Source organism: Stegastes partitus, unplaced genomic scaffold (assembly GCF_000690725.1).
Source record: "Stegastes partitus isolate 25-593 unplaced genomic scaffold, Stegastes_partitus-1.0.2 Scaffold108, whole genome shotgun sequence".
Lineage (NCBI taxonomy): Eukaryota > Metazoa > Chordata > Actinopteri > Pomacentridae > Stegastes > Stegastes partitus.
This window is the reverse complement of record NW_007577839.1, coordinates 342,802-361,308: the sequence shown is the minus strand read 5'-3', so window position 1 is coordinate 361,308 and position 18,507 is coordinate 342,802. Positions and strand designations below refer to the sequence as shown.

The window sequence follows — 18,507 nt, the reverse complement described above, 5'->3', positions numbered from 1 at the left end:
TGAAGAGAGAGCTATACGGGGAGGGTGGCGGGGAGGCGGGGGGTGATAGTACAGAGGAGTCATTGGGATGCAGGTCAGAGTGTTGCAGGTGCACAACTGACAATGAATGTGTCAGACCAAGCATGCTCCAGGTGTAGGTGGGAAAAACACGCACCTATGCTCGCTCTTTGGGTGAATAATTTGTCAGAACCATATTAGGACCGGACAGAGCAATGAAGCAGAGCAGATATGTAAAGATGTTGCACACACCAATGATCCCCACAACACAAACACAGGCATTTGTATTCAGATGTTTCTCATGAAAGACTATCCTTGTTTTCTTTTCCTATTACCTAAGGCACAATAGCATGCAGATTTCAGCACTGTTCTTATTGATATTTTATGTTTTTTTTCTAGAGGGAAAAAAAAAAATACAGTTATAATGCAGGCTGTAAAGAACGCAGTAGGGAAAACAAAAGCAGCGTCCAGTGCTCTTTGCAGTCGGGAAAAATCAATACAGCCAGCTGTAATGTGAGATCCTGTGGATTTAAAGCCATGCATTTGATAACACTTAGTCATAAACCTACAGGCTATGTTTTATTCTTACCTTGAGTTGAGTTTCTGTCACACCTGAAGAAAGAACACAGCACAGTCACGTTGATCAAGGTAGTTCTGCTGAACCGTATTGTTCTCTGCAGGGCCTCGCTTTGTGTGAAGCCTAAGTCAAAAGAAGCTTTACAGGAAGACTGGAAGAGATACAGTATCTGCACAAAATAACTCTCACGAGTGACAGCATAAAAGCTCGACTGTCATGCCGGCTTGAAAGCCAAGATCCTTAAGTCAGTGGGCTCCATTTGTGACATGCGTTTGTAACAGCACACCTTTACACTACATAGATGCCTCTCCTCTCCTCAGTACAGACACTTCTCTGATGAGGCTTTGAGAACTATTTGGTGTTGGGAAACGATTATTTCTTTGAAACACCAATGGAGTTGAAATAGCAGTCTGTTTACCAGATGGAAAGATGGAGGTCGGTCAGGTTCCCTTTGTGAGCTATCCACACTTTCCTCCCACGCCTCAGCTTTACTCTACTGTGTGGCTCTCCTGGTCAAATATCTGACTTATGAGTCATACCTAGCCTCTATACCCATGGAGAAACATGCTGGTTGTCTTAAAATATACTCTGGCAGGGCAGCCATGCAAGAGCTCAGGCCCGGCACCGAGCACTGGAGCCACCCAGGGGACTGGCATGGAGTGAGCGGGAGAGACAGAGGGTGAGGGAATCGACTGGGAAAAGGAGAAGTGGGCGGTAGAAGGAGACGGTGGAAGGTCGAGTTAGATAAAGGATTATAAAAGCCTAACTTTCTGTCATGTAACACTAAGGCTGGTTCAGCAGTGTGGGCAACTCTGAAAAGGTGGTGTTTGTGATTTCTGGACCAAAAAGCTGCTGCAACAATGAACATTCAGTCTGGTTAAACACAGCTAAAGTAAGGTCCTTGTAAAATAACTGCCTGGAAAATGGCAGAGAGATTTAGCAGGAGAGCGATATGAGGCTGGCCTTGGTGAGGAGAGAAGTAGGAGCTTGGTGGAGAAGAGATTGAAAAGAAATAACCTGCCCTTACAAGACACATCTAACAATGTCAAATTTTCTTTAGCAACTACAATGTGGAGGAAACCAAATGGCGGCCCAGGTTATATTCATGAGTGAATAGGTGGCATACAGCGGTCTTAGGGAGGAATTCTGGAATGGATGGATGGGGATACAAAGCTTCTGACTTTGACACTGGAAACTGGACTGCAGACAAGATGGCCGACCTCAGCAATGGAGGCCAAATGACCTCCGGTGCAGATATCGTTTCTTCTCAACTGCTAAGTAGCACCATGTAAATTTTGCTTATCCTGTTAATGGGGGACAAAAAAAAAAACAAGAGAAATCTGAAGACTTTTAAGTGCACTGCATGTTCAAAGAGTAGAGATGACAGCCAAGGCCAAGTCTTATTTAATAAAAACTGAGGAATAAATCATTTTTTTTGTTATTTTGTGTGGTTAATTGGCTTACGCTTTATAGGACAGTGTGTCCCCATATTGTGTTAGCTCTTGAGCTGTGGTAACAAATGTGTCCAGCTAATTATAACACCATATTCACAAATGTGATTTAATAAACTCTAAATCTTTTATTTTCATTAATAAATAAAGAAATGGAAGTCTCTGTTCATACAAAGCTGTTATAATGACCAAAATGTGCAATTTTACCATGCTTTTGTGAAAGGGGAGACACTTGTTGTCAGTTTGAATGCTGGTGATTAAAAAAGGTCATGAGAGGTGTTGAAAAACCAGCATAAGGTTTTACTTCCAAATTGAAGCTTAATATTCTCACTGGGAGATTGTCTAGTTTCCAACCAGGATATCTTGATTTTAGGCAGTTGAAATAGTGTTTATTGTTAAATAAAGAAAAAAACTCAACAGATGATTCAAGTTAGTAATGACTGCCAGTGTTTATCATGGTCCTTTAAAAAAATAAAATAAAATCATAAAACAGCTATAATCAGTATTTTAATATTAACAGTGGCTCAAATGCATATGTAAAAGGTGCCACTTGTAGTGATAAATCCACAGAGATTTATCACCTGAACCTCCATTTCCCTTCAGCTCCGCAGAGCATTTCATTATCTTTCAGTTTGTTTTTAATATCCGGCCCACAACTTAACTATTATGGTTTGCTATCATTGTTCTAATTAGCATAGCTTTAGCCTCAGCAAGCACATTTTACAAGCAAAAAAAAACTGAAAACCCACTATGCCCAATCAGCCCAACACCAGACAGCAGACAGGTGAAGCTAGTGACTAACTGGTGAACATAGTGGATGGTAGAGAGGCCAGTATTTTTTGGTGGAGACCAAAATTGGAGCTAAAAGTAAGGAGGCAATATCAAACTTTGGCTTCACGTGGATATAAATCGTGGTCAGAGTCTGCTGGGTGTCTAATATGTTCAGCATACAAACTTTGAAAAGTGATATGAGGTGTATCAGAAAAGTTCCAGGACTGGTGTCACAAAAAATATATATTTCAAACCCAAATTACAAACTATGAGTTTTCCCCTTCAGACGATCAACCAGCACGTCTACAAAGAGATCCTGCGGCGTTTGTTTCGTTCAGTGCACGAGAAAAGACGAGAGTTGTGGCAGGACAGGTCATGGCTGCTTCACCATGACAATACGCCTGCTCACAATGCCCTGAGCATCCGACAGTTCCTGGCTGAGAAGAACATTGCCATGCTGGAGCAACCTCCCCACTCACCCCACCTGGCTCTGTGGGATTTTTTTCTCATCCCCAAGCTCAAGGGGGTCATCAAGGGGACCTGTTTTGAAGACGTGGACGACATCAGGATGGCCGTGACCACGGAGCTGCAGAGGATCCTGGAAGAATCCTTCCAGGAGTGCATGGCGGCGTGGCAGAGAAGGCTGGGAAAGTGTGTTAGACTCCAGGGGGATTACTTGGAAGGGGAAAACTTGTAGTTTGTATTTGAAATATATCTTTTGTGACACCAATCTTGAAACTTTTCTGACACACCTTGTATGTAAATATTGTGTTTGCGGGTTTATTTTGAATAATTAATACCACATTAAACTGAATTCTTTGTCAGTTAAACGTTGTCATGTATATAAAGATCATGTTTTAGTTGCCACAAGTGCATATTGTTGTGAAAATCAATAAAAGGAGGAGATGATGCACTCTCTTCAGAGATGATAATGCTGTCATAATCCTGATGGATCTATTTGCTATTGCTAGTTTTTTGTATGTAAGCATTACTTTTTGAGCAACGCTTGAAAAGAAATACAGCGGTAAAAATGGGGACCAGAGAGTAAGCCTAAGGACAACGAGAAGGGAAAAAGTTGGCTGGCATTCGAACAAATGACTGAGGGCAGATTGTCTCGGCTTGGGGGAAAACTGGCAGCCCGAGGACCTTTCTGGGCAGGGTAGTGTCTGCTGATCATCTGTGTGGGCGTGTCTGCATGCAGACAGATGACAGGGAGGCAGAGACACACAGGAGGATGAGACTCACTTGTCTCCCTCCGACGGGGCTGAAACACACAGAAGGGCGGAGTACGACGGTGTGAGGCTGAAAGTCACAGGTTGTGTGAGGGCACCGTGATGAAACGTAGCCTTCACAAAAGGAGAGTTTGAGTGAGAATGAGAGACACAGATGGGCAGGAAGAGAGGAGGGTGTGTGTAGGGGGGAGAGTGACAGAGAGAGGGAGGGAAAGCTGTCAGTTTCCCCCTCCGCCCATCCTCCCTGCCTCCTCGGCTGCGTTGGCAGTGCCATGCTCTGGTAAAGAGAGATTACCAAAGCTCAGCCCGAGGTTGCATGTATGGACACAGTCATTACCTCTGCCCCGCTAACAAATGGCACTGCTGTTTGAATACAAACCGATGTCTGTCTGATACCCACCGCTGCCCCTCCGCCCTGCGACAGAGCCGCTGAGCCTTGATTTAGCAGGAAAGATGTAAAACTTGATAACTGCTCAATATCTTTACAGGCCTGTTTATAGTACTATATTATTTTGTTTATAGAATATCGACTGTTGCAGTTTCACAATGCCGGCCAGTGGAGCTACAAATAAATCTTGTGACAAGGGAGGTTTTTTTTTTTTTTCAGTGCAAATATTTATCCCGTTATCGGTGGTGTGTATGTGTGTGTGTGTGTGTGTGTGTTTGTATAGCTTTTGAATTGCTTTCAAAATGGCTCCTTGGCTGGTTCATAGGATCATACTTAGAGTCTGTGTGTCATTGCGCTGGTGTCATGTGGACAATCTGTGCATTGGCGTCCGGCCACAGACAGCATGGGGTTAGAGTTGGGTCTGTCAGAACCCGCTGTCATTTCCGCCATCACCGCGGAGAATTGCTGCAAACAGCCGAGTGGAGCTGACTGATGTCAAGATATACTTAGAAGCTAATCATGCAGCAAATAGAGGCACAGGGATTCCTGCAACAAGAGCTGCCTGGCCGCCCTCACTCCAGTTAAAGTCATCCATGGGAAACATTTCAGCCCTGCCAGTTCGACAACGGCAGTTCGTTTGGAGCTGTGTGTTTGAGAGTTGCTCTTGGATTAATGGATAGAAAACCCAGTCTGGACAACACTCCAGTTGTTTGGTGCCTAATTTTTGACACTGATGGAGTCTGTTCAGTGCAGTGTTTTCTGTGAAGAAAATCTCCCAGTTTGAAAGATGGCCTTTGTTTTTAGTTGGAGTTGTTCTTTAAGAGCCCATCGACTGTCATGTCCCTCTGTTTTGTATGGAAGCAGCATGTCCTTTCATATCTGCAGATTTCCCTCTCCTCAGATGGCAGGGATAGATGGTTGCCATTACCCCGACTGAGAGTTGCGCTGTGCCATATGTTTCGTGTTTTTCTTCCTCAGATAACGTTTCTTTTTTGTGCGACGCATACCAGAGGAAAGACAAGAAGCAAATCAGCACAGCGAGCTGCATCCGCAAGAATTGCTCTCAGCTCATCAGAACCATCACCTTCGCATTAGCAGAGCAGGACAGTTAAAGCACAAACACTACAGTCTCTCGCCTTCGTCTAGAGCTGCCCGTGGTGCTTGTGGGCTGCTGTATGTGGAAAAACTTAACCGAAAGGCCACGGCGCTCTAATTAACTTCACCTGGCATTCCCACTAACTGTGAGCGCGTCTAACCTTTACACAACCTCGCTTAGTCACCTCTCCTCTTAAACACCCAGGTTGAAACTCTCATTTAACGTCAGTAAGCAGATTACCACCACTCCCATCCACCCCCCCCACCTCCCATCGCTGTCTTTTTTTTTTTTCCTCGCCCGTCTTTAGACATCACCAACAGATTTTTTATTCAGGGCGGCCACGGCACTTTGTGGTGGTAAATCAATAGAACATTGTCCCCTATAACAGACCTCTGTGTTTTCCCTCCATCGATCCTGTCAGCGCAGATACATTCAAGAGCAAGCCGGCGATTACCCTCAGCAATCCTAACTTTGATCTATACTGTAGATGACAGGTGCCAGACATCAGCTTTGGGTAATTGTGCTACTGAAAGGGGGCATCATTAATCATTATTTCTTGGCCTGACTGCACTTGCTCATGATCAGCTCACGGTTATTGTAGTCGTCACCGGCACAGACACACACCTTTTCACCTTGTCGCCACTTATTGAAACACGAGAATCGCAAACAGTAACAAGTGCAATACAAATGGAAGCAATTTAGACGGAACGGCTGAGAGAAAACAATCTGTCGAAGCTTATCATTTGCAGAAAATAATTTAAAAATGCAGATAAAATATCTGTTCCTGTCGCCTTATTATCTCCATGTTATCAAGTTCTCTCAAGACATTCAAATCTGCTGCAATTTGCTGCAACAAGAGCTTATTTACTTGACGGATTTAAAAAAATCAATCATGTAACTCTGAGCAAGTGGAAAAGCCAAACTTTGTTGTATATGATTTACAGAGAAAGATAATCGAGTTCAAAAGATTTTAATTTGATTCACTTATTTCATACAGAAGGATAAATTGCTAAGTGCCAGAGAGAGAGAAATATAAAGGTGTTGTAATCTAATTACTATCAGTCAGTCAGCGTCTCTTCGTATCACGAGCGGATTTAATCCTCACACCTCAGCATCTTCTCAGTTGGGGTTGAGAAACTTTTATTAGCTGGAGGTCAAAGCGGTCATTAAAAACGTGAATATTTGCACTGCAGTGAAGTTTAAAGTCCTGGGGAATAAAGAGAGGATAAACTGTCTCACCAGGATACAAGCCTGGGACAAAGTAAAAGACATTGCCTTCTTAAATGTTTCCCTGCAGCGAAAAGCTCCTGCGAGACAAATGTTGGAGCAGCTCTCTGTCCCAGCTGGGGCGGCGATAGGACGTGATTCAACAAAACTATAACACCTTTTGACTCCGCAGAACTACTACAACAGCTCTGATAAATAGTCTTATCAAATGATCCAAGTAGGTGCTTCACTTTATTTTAAAAAAAGGTGTCTTTTTTACATCCAAATCGCTGCTGTTGTTGCTTTTCTGTTACTTTGTTGTACTCCATCTTCGACTGAGTACACTCAGTTTGCACAGAGGGGATTTAACCAGCGATGCAGCAGCACCTGTGAATTTGCTTAATTGCATCAATGATTTGGTGTTTGCTGATTTGCAGTTTTTTTTTTTTTTTAACATTTCTTTTTCTTTCTTTTTTTGATGACTCGAAACGTATTGAGTTGTCTTGAACCTGACCTCCTCCTCTGCTCCTCAATTTGTCAGCTTTGTGCGTTTGACCCCCTTTGAGTTGTGGGTCAAAGCCATAACTCACACTCTGTGAGTTGAAGTGATCCCATCAGCCAGCCACTGTGTCCTCATTCCTGCGTTTCCCAAGTGTCCGGCTGCTTTTGATCACTCTAACAGAAATGGATTGCATTCAGAGTGCTTATATTAGACTGTGTGATGGAGTACTGTACCGGGTTCAAGAGAAAGTGATGCATGTCCCTGCTTGTGCATTCACCTGTCTAATGGGAGGTGGCCATTTTGAACCCAGACATGCTACCAGGTGTGATTGCGGTTTCAAAACCTAAAATGTACCGACTGATGAGATGTTTAGGACTTTATCAGGCAGCAATGCAAAGAACAAAACGCTACATCCTTTTTTGATGACTGATTTATTAGTTATTACAGCTCAAGTTAAACAAAATGACTGCAGTTAGAAGGAAAGATCCTGCTTCCTAATTTTACTTCTTTTACTGAAGACAGAAAGTGCATCATTTGGTATCATTATTTATCAGCTGTTTGTGTGTATTCACCCCAAACAGCGACTGTACTGTACATAGACTGTGTATGTGGTACTGTACCAGCTGTACAGACGCTAGCTGTAAGCTAGTTAGCTAACACCAGGCACAGTGCCCATATGTGTGGGAGTTTGCCTGTCTCTCTCTCTCTCTCTCGCTCTCTGTTTTCCTTTTAAGCCCCTGGATATGCACAGATTTAAACTCACACGGACACGTCTTTGCATGAATTTGCACTGTCCCAGGTGGATTCTTGCCCAATCTTGTCTTTCGAGTGACTTTGAATGGAATCATATTTCCTCTAAAAGTCTCTTCACTTTCCATCAGCTCCACGGCCGTGCTCGTGGCTGTGTGAATGCCATTAGTGTGGAGGTATCTGGGTTTGGCCAAAGCTCTGGACAAATAAAACTCTTGACCTGACATGATTACAAGCAATCCAGAGGATGGCTCCACCAAATTCCATGACGGTCCATCCAATAACTGTCAAGCCATGTCACTCAAAATGACAAATCGCCACGCTGACGTCATTGTGGTACCAGAGGAATCACCAGAGCTTTAGGATTTACTGTCTGGGACCATAAACGTCTGTGTAAAATGTCGTATCAATCCATTTAAAAGTTCATATACCACTTTTCAAGAGCAAATGTCACAAAGTGCTTCACAATAATAATAATTAAAAAAACCTAAAACGCAAATAAGAGACAGTGCAACAGACATTAAACGCATGCTGCACGGATGGCTAAAAGCCAACTTCAAGAAGGGCTTGGAGGCAGCACCTGCAGACTATTAACGGGTTTCTGAACATTAGGAGAAGTGGCTGTCTTGCATCTTTTTAAAGAGCTTGACTGATAGAACCCATTTTATATCCTTATGAGACATTCTCATTTATCTACATGTCCACTAAATTGCACAATAATTGTGTAGTCGATGGAGATAATTGAGTTTGATTACGCTGCTTTCTTTAAACTGGGATCGTACAGTAGTACACAAGTATTAGTTAACACATTAGATGTCCATCGAGGGTCCCCCGAAAAAATGTCTACCAAGTGAGCATGAAAGTTTGTTTTTGAAATGGAAACAGTACTTTTCACGCAAATAAGTCGAGGTTCACTTCTTATTTTTGACACTCCAAATGTCCCAACCCAATGTTTAGTGACTAGTGACTTCTGAAACTTAAGATTTCTGAAACTTGTATGGCAGCCACGACAAAGGCCTTGTAACGTGATTGTACAATCTAAGAAAGCATAGCAGGGATGCTTTTGGTTTTTGCCAAGTTAATGTAATGTATTATTGTAAAGCATTTTTCTCCATTTTGTCATATTTCGTGTTGCAAGCAGGAATGAATTCCTTGAGTTGTAGATATGGCGATGCTATAGGGTAATGGAGACAATTCAAGGTCTCCCTAGGAAGTAAGTGTAATAGAGCACTTACCGTGTCGTGCTGCTAGTTCTCAAAAAGTACTTCTCTGACATTTTCTGCTAAGCCTTCGTGTAATATAAAGAGTTAGAAGTGACGGCATTACACGTTGTCCGGGTAACAGACCCAATAGAAGCCAAGTATTGCATTCTGTGAGATGATGAATGAACAAGGCGAATGGAAATGTATGAAAAATGTAATATTTATGTGATTTGCAAGATATCATCATCTACCTGTGACACAGTGAGCCACACAAGAAGTTGTAAATGACAAACATTTTCTCTTGTCCAGAGTAACTTCACCTGCTGCTTTTTAAAGCTGGTTAATTGTATAGCCTAAAGAAATGGGGTTTTAAAGTGTGCCTACAACAGATAATGTGGTAAATAGTGAGCCTTAGAGGTGCTGGTAGGCAGATTTTGTTGCCTTTGGACAGAGGCAGGCCAGCTGTTTGCCCCATGTTGTCTTCCCGGTAAGCTATACTGCTGGATGTAACTTTGTATTTAGCGTTCAGAGACGTGAGAGTGGTATCGATGCTCTCCTCTAACTCTTGGCAAGAAAGTGTGTTGCATCGCGCCATTCCTTTAGCCGTATATAGCTGACCCTGGTAAATGCTGTATCGATCATCTGTGGCACATTGCATTGTGGGATGAAAAGCAAAAAATTGTTTTTTTTTTATGCCACTGTGGGAATGTTTCAGAGCACTGAGCTCAAGGTATATAGTGCATAAATTCATACTCGGAATACTGAATTGAGAGCACTTAAATGAAATGGCACACAGTAAGTGTGCTGCAATGTACAATAAATAGGGAGCAATTTTGGACGCAGCTATTCAAACATGTGATTTGTCAGAGCAGTCATCGCAGCAAACCACCTATGATGCTGCACCAGAATAGCAACAACACATGAGTAAACCTTCCCTTTCCCCTCCCCAACTGCACTTCTTCTCTTCCAGATCCCACAGATCAGCTATGCGTCGACGGCCCCGGAGTTGAGTGACGACAGGCGCTATGACTTCTTCTCGCGGGTGGTTCCTCCAGACTCGTTCCAGGCCCAGGCCATGGTGGACATTATCCGAGCCTTGGGCTGGACGTACGTCTCCACCATTGCCTCAGAAGGCAGCTATGGAGAGAAGGGAGTGGAGGCCTTCACGCAGCTCTCCAAAGAAGCAGGTACGGAAAGGTGATCAGTGACTATACAAAATGAGATCATAAGAATTTTTTTCAAATGTATTTTTATGATTCAAAAATGCACTTGCATTCACCCAGAAGAGGATTAGTTGAGCATTTTCAATTCATCGTAAAAAGTGTTTTGGGTGGATGAATTATTGATCTGTTTGGCAACTTCTGCTCCAGCTCCCCAGTGAGTTGTAGAGTGTTACTGAAAATGTAGACAGAAAACAGCTTGTAGAGAAGATGCCGCGTCACAGTAATGAGCAAAGCCTGCACCCATGTCACTGCTTTTTAAATGTAACCATTTAGTTTAAAAAAAAAAAAAAAAACTAAACGCACACCCAGAAGAGGAATAATTTGAATTTCTACTGTGTTCTCTTTGTCCAAAAAAGAGGAGAGGGAACCGTCTGGCAACTGGTCATTGGGGAGAGTTTTGTTTTACATTCAGTTTTTTATTTTTTTCTCCTTCTCTCGGCTTCATTTTTTGAAAAAAAAAAAAACTCTGCTAGTGAGTCTGCACGGCTCTGAAGACAGAAATGATGGTCAGTCACTCTGCTCTGGTTGCATGTATGAAACAGCAGGGTTTTAGATATTAACCACATGATTGAACAGAGAGAGCTGAACCAGCGAATGGTCGAGGAAGCAAGCTATTAGAATCAGTCTTGTTTGTTGGGTCCTATAATGCAACAGTAATGGTGATTGTTTCAAGTGGCAGTGATCCGTTTTCAAGCGAAACAGTTGTGTTGTTACGTTTCGATTTGGATTTTGGAGAGGCTTGGATAAGGCACTTGAAGAGTACTTAGAACAGAGATTTGCATTGAGACAAGGTGTTGTGGTTTTGCCTGTAACTGGGCTGAAAATTGTGCACACGCTTGACTCACCAGCTCTTTCCACACTGATGCTGTTGTTGGCATGTCGTTGTGTATGTGACTCAGCAATCACTGCTGTCACCAGGAGATGCTCAGTTGGTATACAGTGCAATAGGTCAGCTGTCTTTATCAAATCATGTGGTTTACTTTGCTATGCTTTTAGAGAGTCTGCAGAGACTTGTCGCAGTCGCTGCTGCAGTTTGCCTGCAAGATGAGGACATGGTGGCGTTATTATAATACACAATGTGATTAAACAAACATGCTCAGCAAGAAGGTCTTTATGCACAAGAAATGGCAATATCTGTGTGCTCGCAACTTTAATTCCATTCCCATCGTTGTGAAGATTACTTTAATAGAAAAAAAAATAAAAAATCAAACCTCCATCCATGATAGAACATCCGTGATACAATAGCACGTATTTTGTAGCTTTTCACCTCCTCCTCAATGGGTCCAAATCCATTACCTGTAAATTTACAGGGAGCGATCTGTGTCTCCTCTTCTAGACTAATGCACAGAAACCTCTAAAATGAGGAAAGCTAATGATATCCCACAGGCACCGATCAGAAGTCCAGCGTGCATGAATATTTTATCTGTGTGCATTCATGTCCAGTGTGATCACTCATTAAAAGTTTAAGAAGCTGTTTGTGGCTGCATAATTTGCATTGACAGATAGAGAGAGAGAGAGAGGAAGTAGCCTGTACAGGAATGAAAAAAGAAAAGTCCTGATTTGAGGCATATTTTGCAAGTTTCAATTCATCTTATATCCTGAGATAAACATACTTTCTTCCAGCTGGTTTTTCTCAAAAACATTTCTACTGATGTTTCTTTTTTCTCTTGTGCAAAGAGCAGCAGACACAGTAATGTTATTATGATTCCCGAACAGCTACACAAGGGGTATGGAATTATGAGCCATTGTTGTTGTTCACTCATTCTTTTGCTACTGAGCTTCAGTCGCTTTGCGATATTCTGCATTCATATACAAATGGGAATTATTTCCTCTAAAGAAAAGCTTCCAGTACCCAAGGCATCTTATCTTTAATAAACACATTAATTATGTAATAGCATAACTATACAGTCACAGGATTCATTCAGAGGCACCGGTTCTGCACCAGAACTGGAATGAATTGAATTGAATAAGCAAAAACTCTTTATGAATATGAAAAGAGAGTGTCTGGAAAATACTGTAAGTGTGTTGTGAGTGAATGTATTTTTTTTCGAGATATGCACAACAACATCACCGGGTGAATGTTGTTGCAGAATCCCTGCAAGTTGATCCGTAAGGCCATGAGACATTTCTTTGTGGCTGCCCTGTTAGGTTGCATTGAAATGTCAGATGCATTAGTAGGATTCTCGCTTCACCACTTCAAGGAGAACCATCTAGCGGACTAATGCAATATGGCTGCCCATTACCCCAAGCTGAGACTAGAGTGATGGTCAGTCTGTATTGATTCTTCAATTTTATTCTCTTCATTTTTTTTTTTTTTTTTTTTGTGTGTGGTTCCTTTCTCTCTACTGTTTAGGCACTCTCCCATTGTGCACCTTCATGCCGGCTCCAGGTGAAGCTGGCAGAGATAAATTCTGTTTGTATTTTTTCTGTGTCTGTCTGGACTCAGGCCAGAGCAATGCAGTTCAGTTTTCCCATCTGATAAAAAGACTTGCATTTGAGGAAAACCTCCCACAAAGTATCACTGAGGAATTGATTGCAGTAAGTTGCCAACACAGTGTGTTCTTAGATGAAGTCGAAGCTGTGAAGGAAAGTAAAAATCTGCCTGCAAAGTATAGGAGTCATATTTAGCAGTAGAAGGAGACTTTGGGAAGATCATGCATCTGTAAACACAGTGAAATATACCACGGTGCTTCTACATGACCCCTCAGCAAGTCCCAGCAGTGGAAGGCAGGCAGGATGTGCAAGGGCACACGGATACAGAATGTGAATGTCAGCTGCGTGTCAGCCTATTTTGATGTGCTCCCACGTGTTCAGGCGGAGAGACTGGAAGGAACAGGTCTGCCTTTTTACTGTGGAGGTGATAAATATAATTGCAGCATTATGGATCCCCCAGAGGTTCAGGTTTGGAGGGTGTTGAGTGGGCGGGTGGGGGGTTGAATCCATCAAGAGCCTCTAATTTAAAGGGATTTGTATTTCACCAAGCAAAATGGCAAAGCTGGAGTCCTCACCCTGCAGTGCATTTTGAAAACCGAGGGCATTGAGGATGAATAATTGAAGCAGTTAATGCAGTGCATGACCTATGGCACTCAGACAGATAAGTGGAGAACTTCCAAGAGCCTGATGAATTTAGCCATCATGATCATTAAGCTGTCTTTGACATATTAATCAAATGTGGAGCAGAGGTTAGTGGTTCATGGTGCATATAGTTTTGATATTATGCTGTAGGATCATAGGTAAATGATAAGGTGCAGCTTTCACAAACCAGCGCATCTTACATCAACTGTAAGGAGAAATTCAACATTGTGAGTGTTGAGATGTATTTTAGAAAGACCTACTTTCCCTTCTCAGCTTTTTTTTGACTGTAAATGGCAGCTACACAGTATGTAGTGCTACAATGTCTTATATCTTCATTGGACTTCAATGAGTTGGAATAAAACTCTTTCCTCTCCCGAAGCTCGACATTTATCCTGTCTCACACATCTTCAGCCAAGACAGGCCTGCTGCTCTCCTTTAAATCCACTGTTTGACTCAAGGACTCTTTCAAGTCCACGCAGCTTTCAGTGACAGGTGAAAGCGGTCGGACCCACCGCACACTACTCTGGATGCTACTGATATAACACTTGCATTTCCATCGTGCCTGCGTCCCAGACTAACTGACTGACCATCAGACTGACTGACAGATGAGGTATTCTGAAGGCACTCAATAATTTAGCCGTTATTGCACGACTGCCAGTCCACAGGCTTTGGGGCAGTTTTAAGCCCACAGCAGATTCACTTCTGGTGCTCCCTCTTTTTCTCTGAAGATGGGATCCGCTCCAAAGGCTTCTTATCTTCATCAGTGGCTCCTGTGGTCTCTGTCTGTATTATTGACTATTGTGACCTATAATACATCTCTGTTCGAGACTGTTAAACCACCATAAATCTTCACACAAGCTCACCGGGGTTTTTTTTGTCATAATGGAGTTAATGCATTTTCATGAGACTTACGTTCTCGCTGGACCAAAAAAAAAAGAGGCTTCATTCTTTTTTTTCCCCCTAATGTGCGTGTGTGATACCGTAGCTACCTGCAGACGTACTGCCCCCTGGAACTGAAAGGTGCTAATATGAATTCATGAGAATCAGTTGCTACGTAGTGTTAGAGTTTTCTGAAAGAGAAACCTGCAAGTGCAATGTCAAACTGTAGGCGCTCTGGCTTAAATTATCTGAAATCTCTGTGCTGAAACAGAGCTTTATTGTCGTTCCTTGGAGACCTTCAGCGCTGGCTGCTCTGCGCAAATGACACCAAGCACGTTTCACTTTAACAGGATACTACAAACCCTTGAGCAACAACTAGGCCATTGGCAGGATCTCCATTTTTATGTGTAGTCCACTTAGGGCGGATAACAGCAGCCATCCCAGAGGTCTTTTGGCACACACTGAATGTTTTCTCGCATTAAGAAAAAAATCCCCAGTCCTTCTTGCTTATACTGGAAAAATGGATGGTTAAGAGGAGGTTCAGCAGTTGTCATTTTGCTCTTTTCTGCCTTTAGAAATACCACAGTAAACAGTGACTGGAGATGTGTGATCTGCCAGCTAAAAGCTGTTTATATCAAAGTAATGAGCCTGAGGAGAGTGGCAATTAGGAGATTCCTTCCATTTCTCGGTCTACGCAGGGAAACTCAAACTGAAAGGTTATTGGGTAGACTATTAAAATGCTTGAGTGGGAGAAATTTTAATTGGTTTGGGTAGAGCTTTGCAGTTGACTCGGGACACAGGCGGCCGCTTCAGTCTGGGCCTACAGTAGTTAGGATGTTCTCTCGCACAGGTGATCATATTATCTTTTTATCCAAAGTGCTTAAAAAGGTTAGCTTGTCCTCCGCACCTGTAATTACCACACCAGAGTGGAGCGAAGCCAGGGTTTCTTTTCATTATTTTTTTATGAGGAGCAGAAATTTGCGTCTCGACCCAATAATGAGCTGTTGAACATCACAACTGAAGAAAACGATGTTTAGTAACCTGCTGAAAGCCAGTCGTGATTATATACTGTGTCGAATCCAGTATCCAGCATCCATTTAGTAGCTCACTAAAGCAATCAGCGTGCTTCGTCCTGTACAAACTCATCAGCGACGACCTGTCTGAGAATGATTTATTGTTACTATTAATATCCTTTTTGTTTGCTGTTGCCAGCTGCGCTATCTGATTGGTTCGGCTTCCAATAACAGACGTTTGATAATGACTTTAAATGAAAATTCAATGGCACGCTGTTGGATTTCCTTAAATCTATAATATGAAATCTGAAGCTTTATGTCCCAGTTGGCGTAGATTATTGGATTTATCTCAGCAGATATGTTTATAGCTCTCTTAGTGTGAAATGATGCTGGTGCTCAGTCAGGATGTGCAGCCTGAGCATTATGTTTCTTGCTGCTGTTGTTTTGCACTTCACAGGCAAAATGTAAATGCATACACCGTACAACTATCATTTAGATTGTATAGGAAGCATGACAGCTTCATCAGAATCTGACTATTGTGTTTTGATGTGTTTTCCATATGGGTAAGATTTCCATAGCAAAAAAAGAAAAACAGCAGCTATTGTTACCTCAGGCTTTTTTCTGTGTGTGTGTGTGTGTACATCTGTGTGAGAGTGAATGAATGGCTGAGAATGATCATTTCTTACTCCTGTCCCATTAAAAAGGTGGAATCTGCATCGCCCAGTCGTTGAAAATTCCACACAACCCCAAGCAGGAGGATTACGACAAAACGGTCCAACAACTGCTGGAAACGCCACACTCGCGGGCAGTCATCATCTTCGCCAGCGAAGAAGACATACGGTAAGGGGCGCAGCACATTCTGGCTCCATCCATGTCGTTCAGGCAACGCTGATGAGTTGCCATGTTGAGGTCTTTAATCTCTGAGCAGCAGCTCCTGAAGATAGGCTAGAGGCACAGATTTACCCCGTGTACCGGCTACACAAACACACCTTTAACAACACAAACACAAGCGTGCCTCGGAGGAGAAGCGGGAAATACAGATTGGAACAAAGCAACAAAGATATTGTTTCATTTACAGAACCCCATGGGTAATGTTTATGTAAAGAAACAGGGAATCAAACATTTAACAACTGTAAATTCAGGGAGAAGAATCCAGACGTGGATGCACGAGTGAAATGTAAAAGATCAGAGAAGTAGGGAGACGTGGAGACAAGTGTTCTTTAAATAACAGATGAAAACTTAGCATCTGTGCTTAACACAGAACGCATGCCACAGAATCACAATAGTTCCCCCTTTCTTTCCTCTCACCTCTAATGAGATGAGCTGAAGAACTGTACATGAGAGAGCCGTAATGTGCAAACAACTCCTTTAAGCTCGCCGTGCCTCTGTGTAATAGATATTAGATTGCACACACCTCTTGTGCTTTCTCCCTAATAAACACACGGATGCCCTTGCAGGGGAGTTCTCAATGCCACCAAGAGGGCCAATCAGGTGGGCCATTTCCTGTGGATTGGATCTGACAGCTGGGGGGCCAAGAGCAGCCCAATCCACCAGCTCGAGGATGTAGCTGTGGGAGCAGTCACTATTCTGCCCAAACGCTCCTCCATTAAAGGTATACACACAGTGGACACACACACACACAGGTTCACACAGCAAAGCTTCACCACATCTCCTGTTACTTTGCTTCATTCTTTCTTATTGTGTTCATTTTTTAAATGTAGGGACGTTTTTTTTTTTTTGTTGTTGCCCAGTTGTTGTTCAATTACAGACCTTAAAAAAAGAAAAAGAAAGGTTGAATAGAGATCAAAATTTCTTTGAAAAAAAAATCTGCAATCAGTGTTTTTTTGGGTCACTTGGAGCAGTGACACATGCTGGTTACTCAGCAGTATTATTGTCATCTTTTGGATTGATGAGACAAACGTGTTTGCAGACCAGTTTCCTATTTATACTCATACATGTAGCACTTAGGAGGGAAATCTGTGTATATTTGAAGTCAGCTAGGCAAAATTAAATCCAACATTAACTTTCTTTTTTTCACCCAATGTTTGCTTAAGAAGATATTTGAGTCACTGAGTCAATATATCTAATAAAATACTGATTGAACTACTAGGTCTTGCATAAATATGCAGTTATTTAAAATTTTGAACTTTTTTTTTTGCTGCTTTGGGCTGCACTAAGCTTTAAACGCTGACTTGTTATCACATTATAAATTTGATAAGGTGAACATCTTAGCAAGCATTTGCCTGTTAGATTATTGACAGTCATGATTCTGATCACTTCTCAAATGTTGGTTTGATCTTTAGTGTGCTTTTTCCTCTATGTTGGTCTCCACCAACAAAATAGTCTAAATTCAGACCTTTAGATGCAAATGTTTGAAGCTCCACTGACTTGGTCTGCTGGTGGATCCTTGATTTGTAGTGAACATGTGGTTTAACAGAAGTTTTTGTTTTTGTTTTAAATGAAAGTAGATCAGTCCTCAAAATAACACTAAAAAGGTCAATACTGAAAACTTTAAAGTTCAAATAATGAGCTTGAAGATCTTAAAATGAATCACTGAGCTGACTAGAGTTGAGTCTTAATTCTCTGTAGGTTCATCATTGTGAGAGACACCTGTCACATCAAGCAAATATTAAAAACAAAACAAAAAAAATTCATGAGCACAGCCTTAAGAACACATTGTACACAGGTCTGATGAAAATGTATGCTCGAGAAAACACCTTACATAGACCTACTGTATAAATATCTGGGATTTTCAGTACATTTCAACAGTGATGACATATTTTTATTTACCTTTTTTTGTCCCCACTCCGCCTCCCTCTGCCTGTATTTCTACTTCAGTAGGCAATTTTCAACATTGCTCCGAATGACTTTTGACAGTCCTCAGAGAACTAGTGTGACCTTGTTGTTGCATTTGGCTGTGGGTTATATAGTACATGACTAGACTAAAGTCAGTTTGGATACATTGGCTCATTTTATTTTTTTGTTTTTAATCAAGTGCTGACACCAGGATACGTTTCACCTTTTGCAGTCATCACAGACATACGGATCTAACTATTGGTTTAACTTGCTTTAAAAGTGGGAAATCATTAGTTGCTGAATCACCACTGAAAGCGAGACAATTTGACATTAATCTCTAAGTGACATA

At 42.0% G+C, this 18,507-nt stretch overlaps 1 protein-coding gene across 1 annotated transcript in view; it reads left to right on the top strand.

Moving 5' to 3' along the window:
- The window catches only part of LOC103354449 (metabotropic glutamate receptor 7-like), a 62,401-nt gene that overhangs the window by 15,529 nt on the left and 28,365 nt on the right, over positions 1 to 18,507 (top strand). The window contains exons 2-4 of the mRNA XM_008277823.1: positions 10,143 to 10,359; positions 16,067 to 16,202; positions 16,820 to 16,974. Of these exons, the coding sequence (XP_008276045.1) occupies positions 10,143 to 10,359; positions 16,067 to 16,202; positions 16,820 to 16,974 (508 nt within the window). The remainder of the gene's footprint in view (positions 1 to 10,142; positions 10,360 to 16,066; positions 16,203 to 16,819; positions 16,975 to 18,507) is intronic.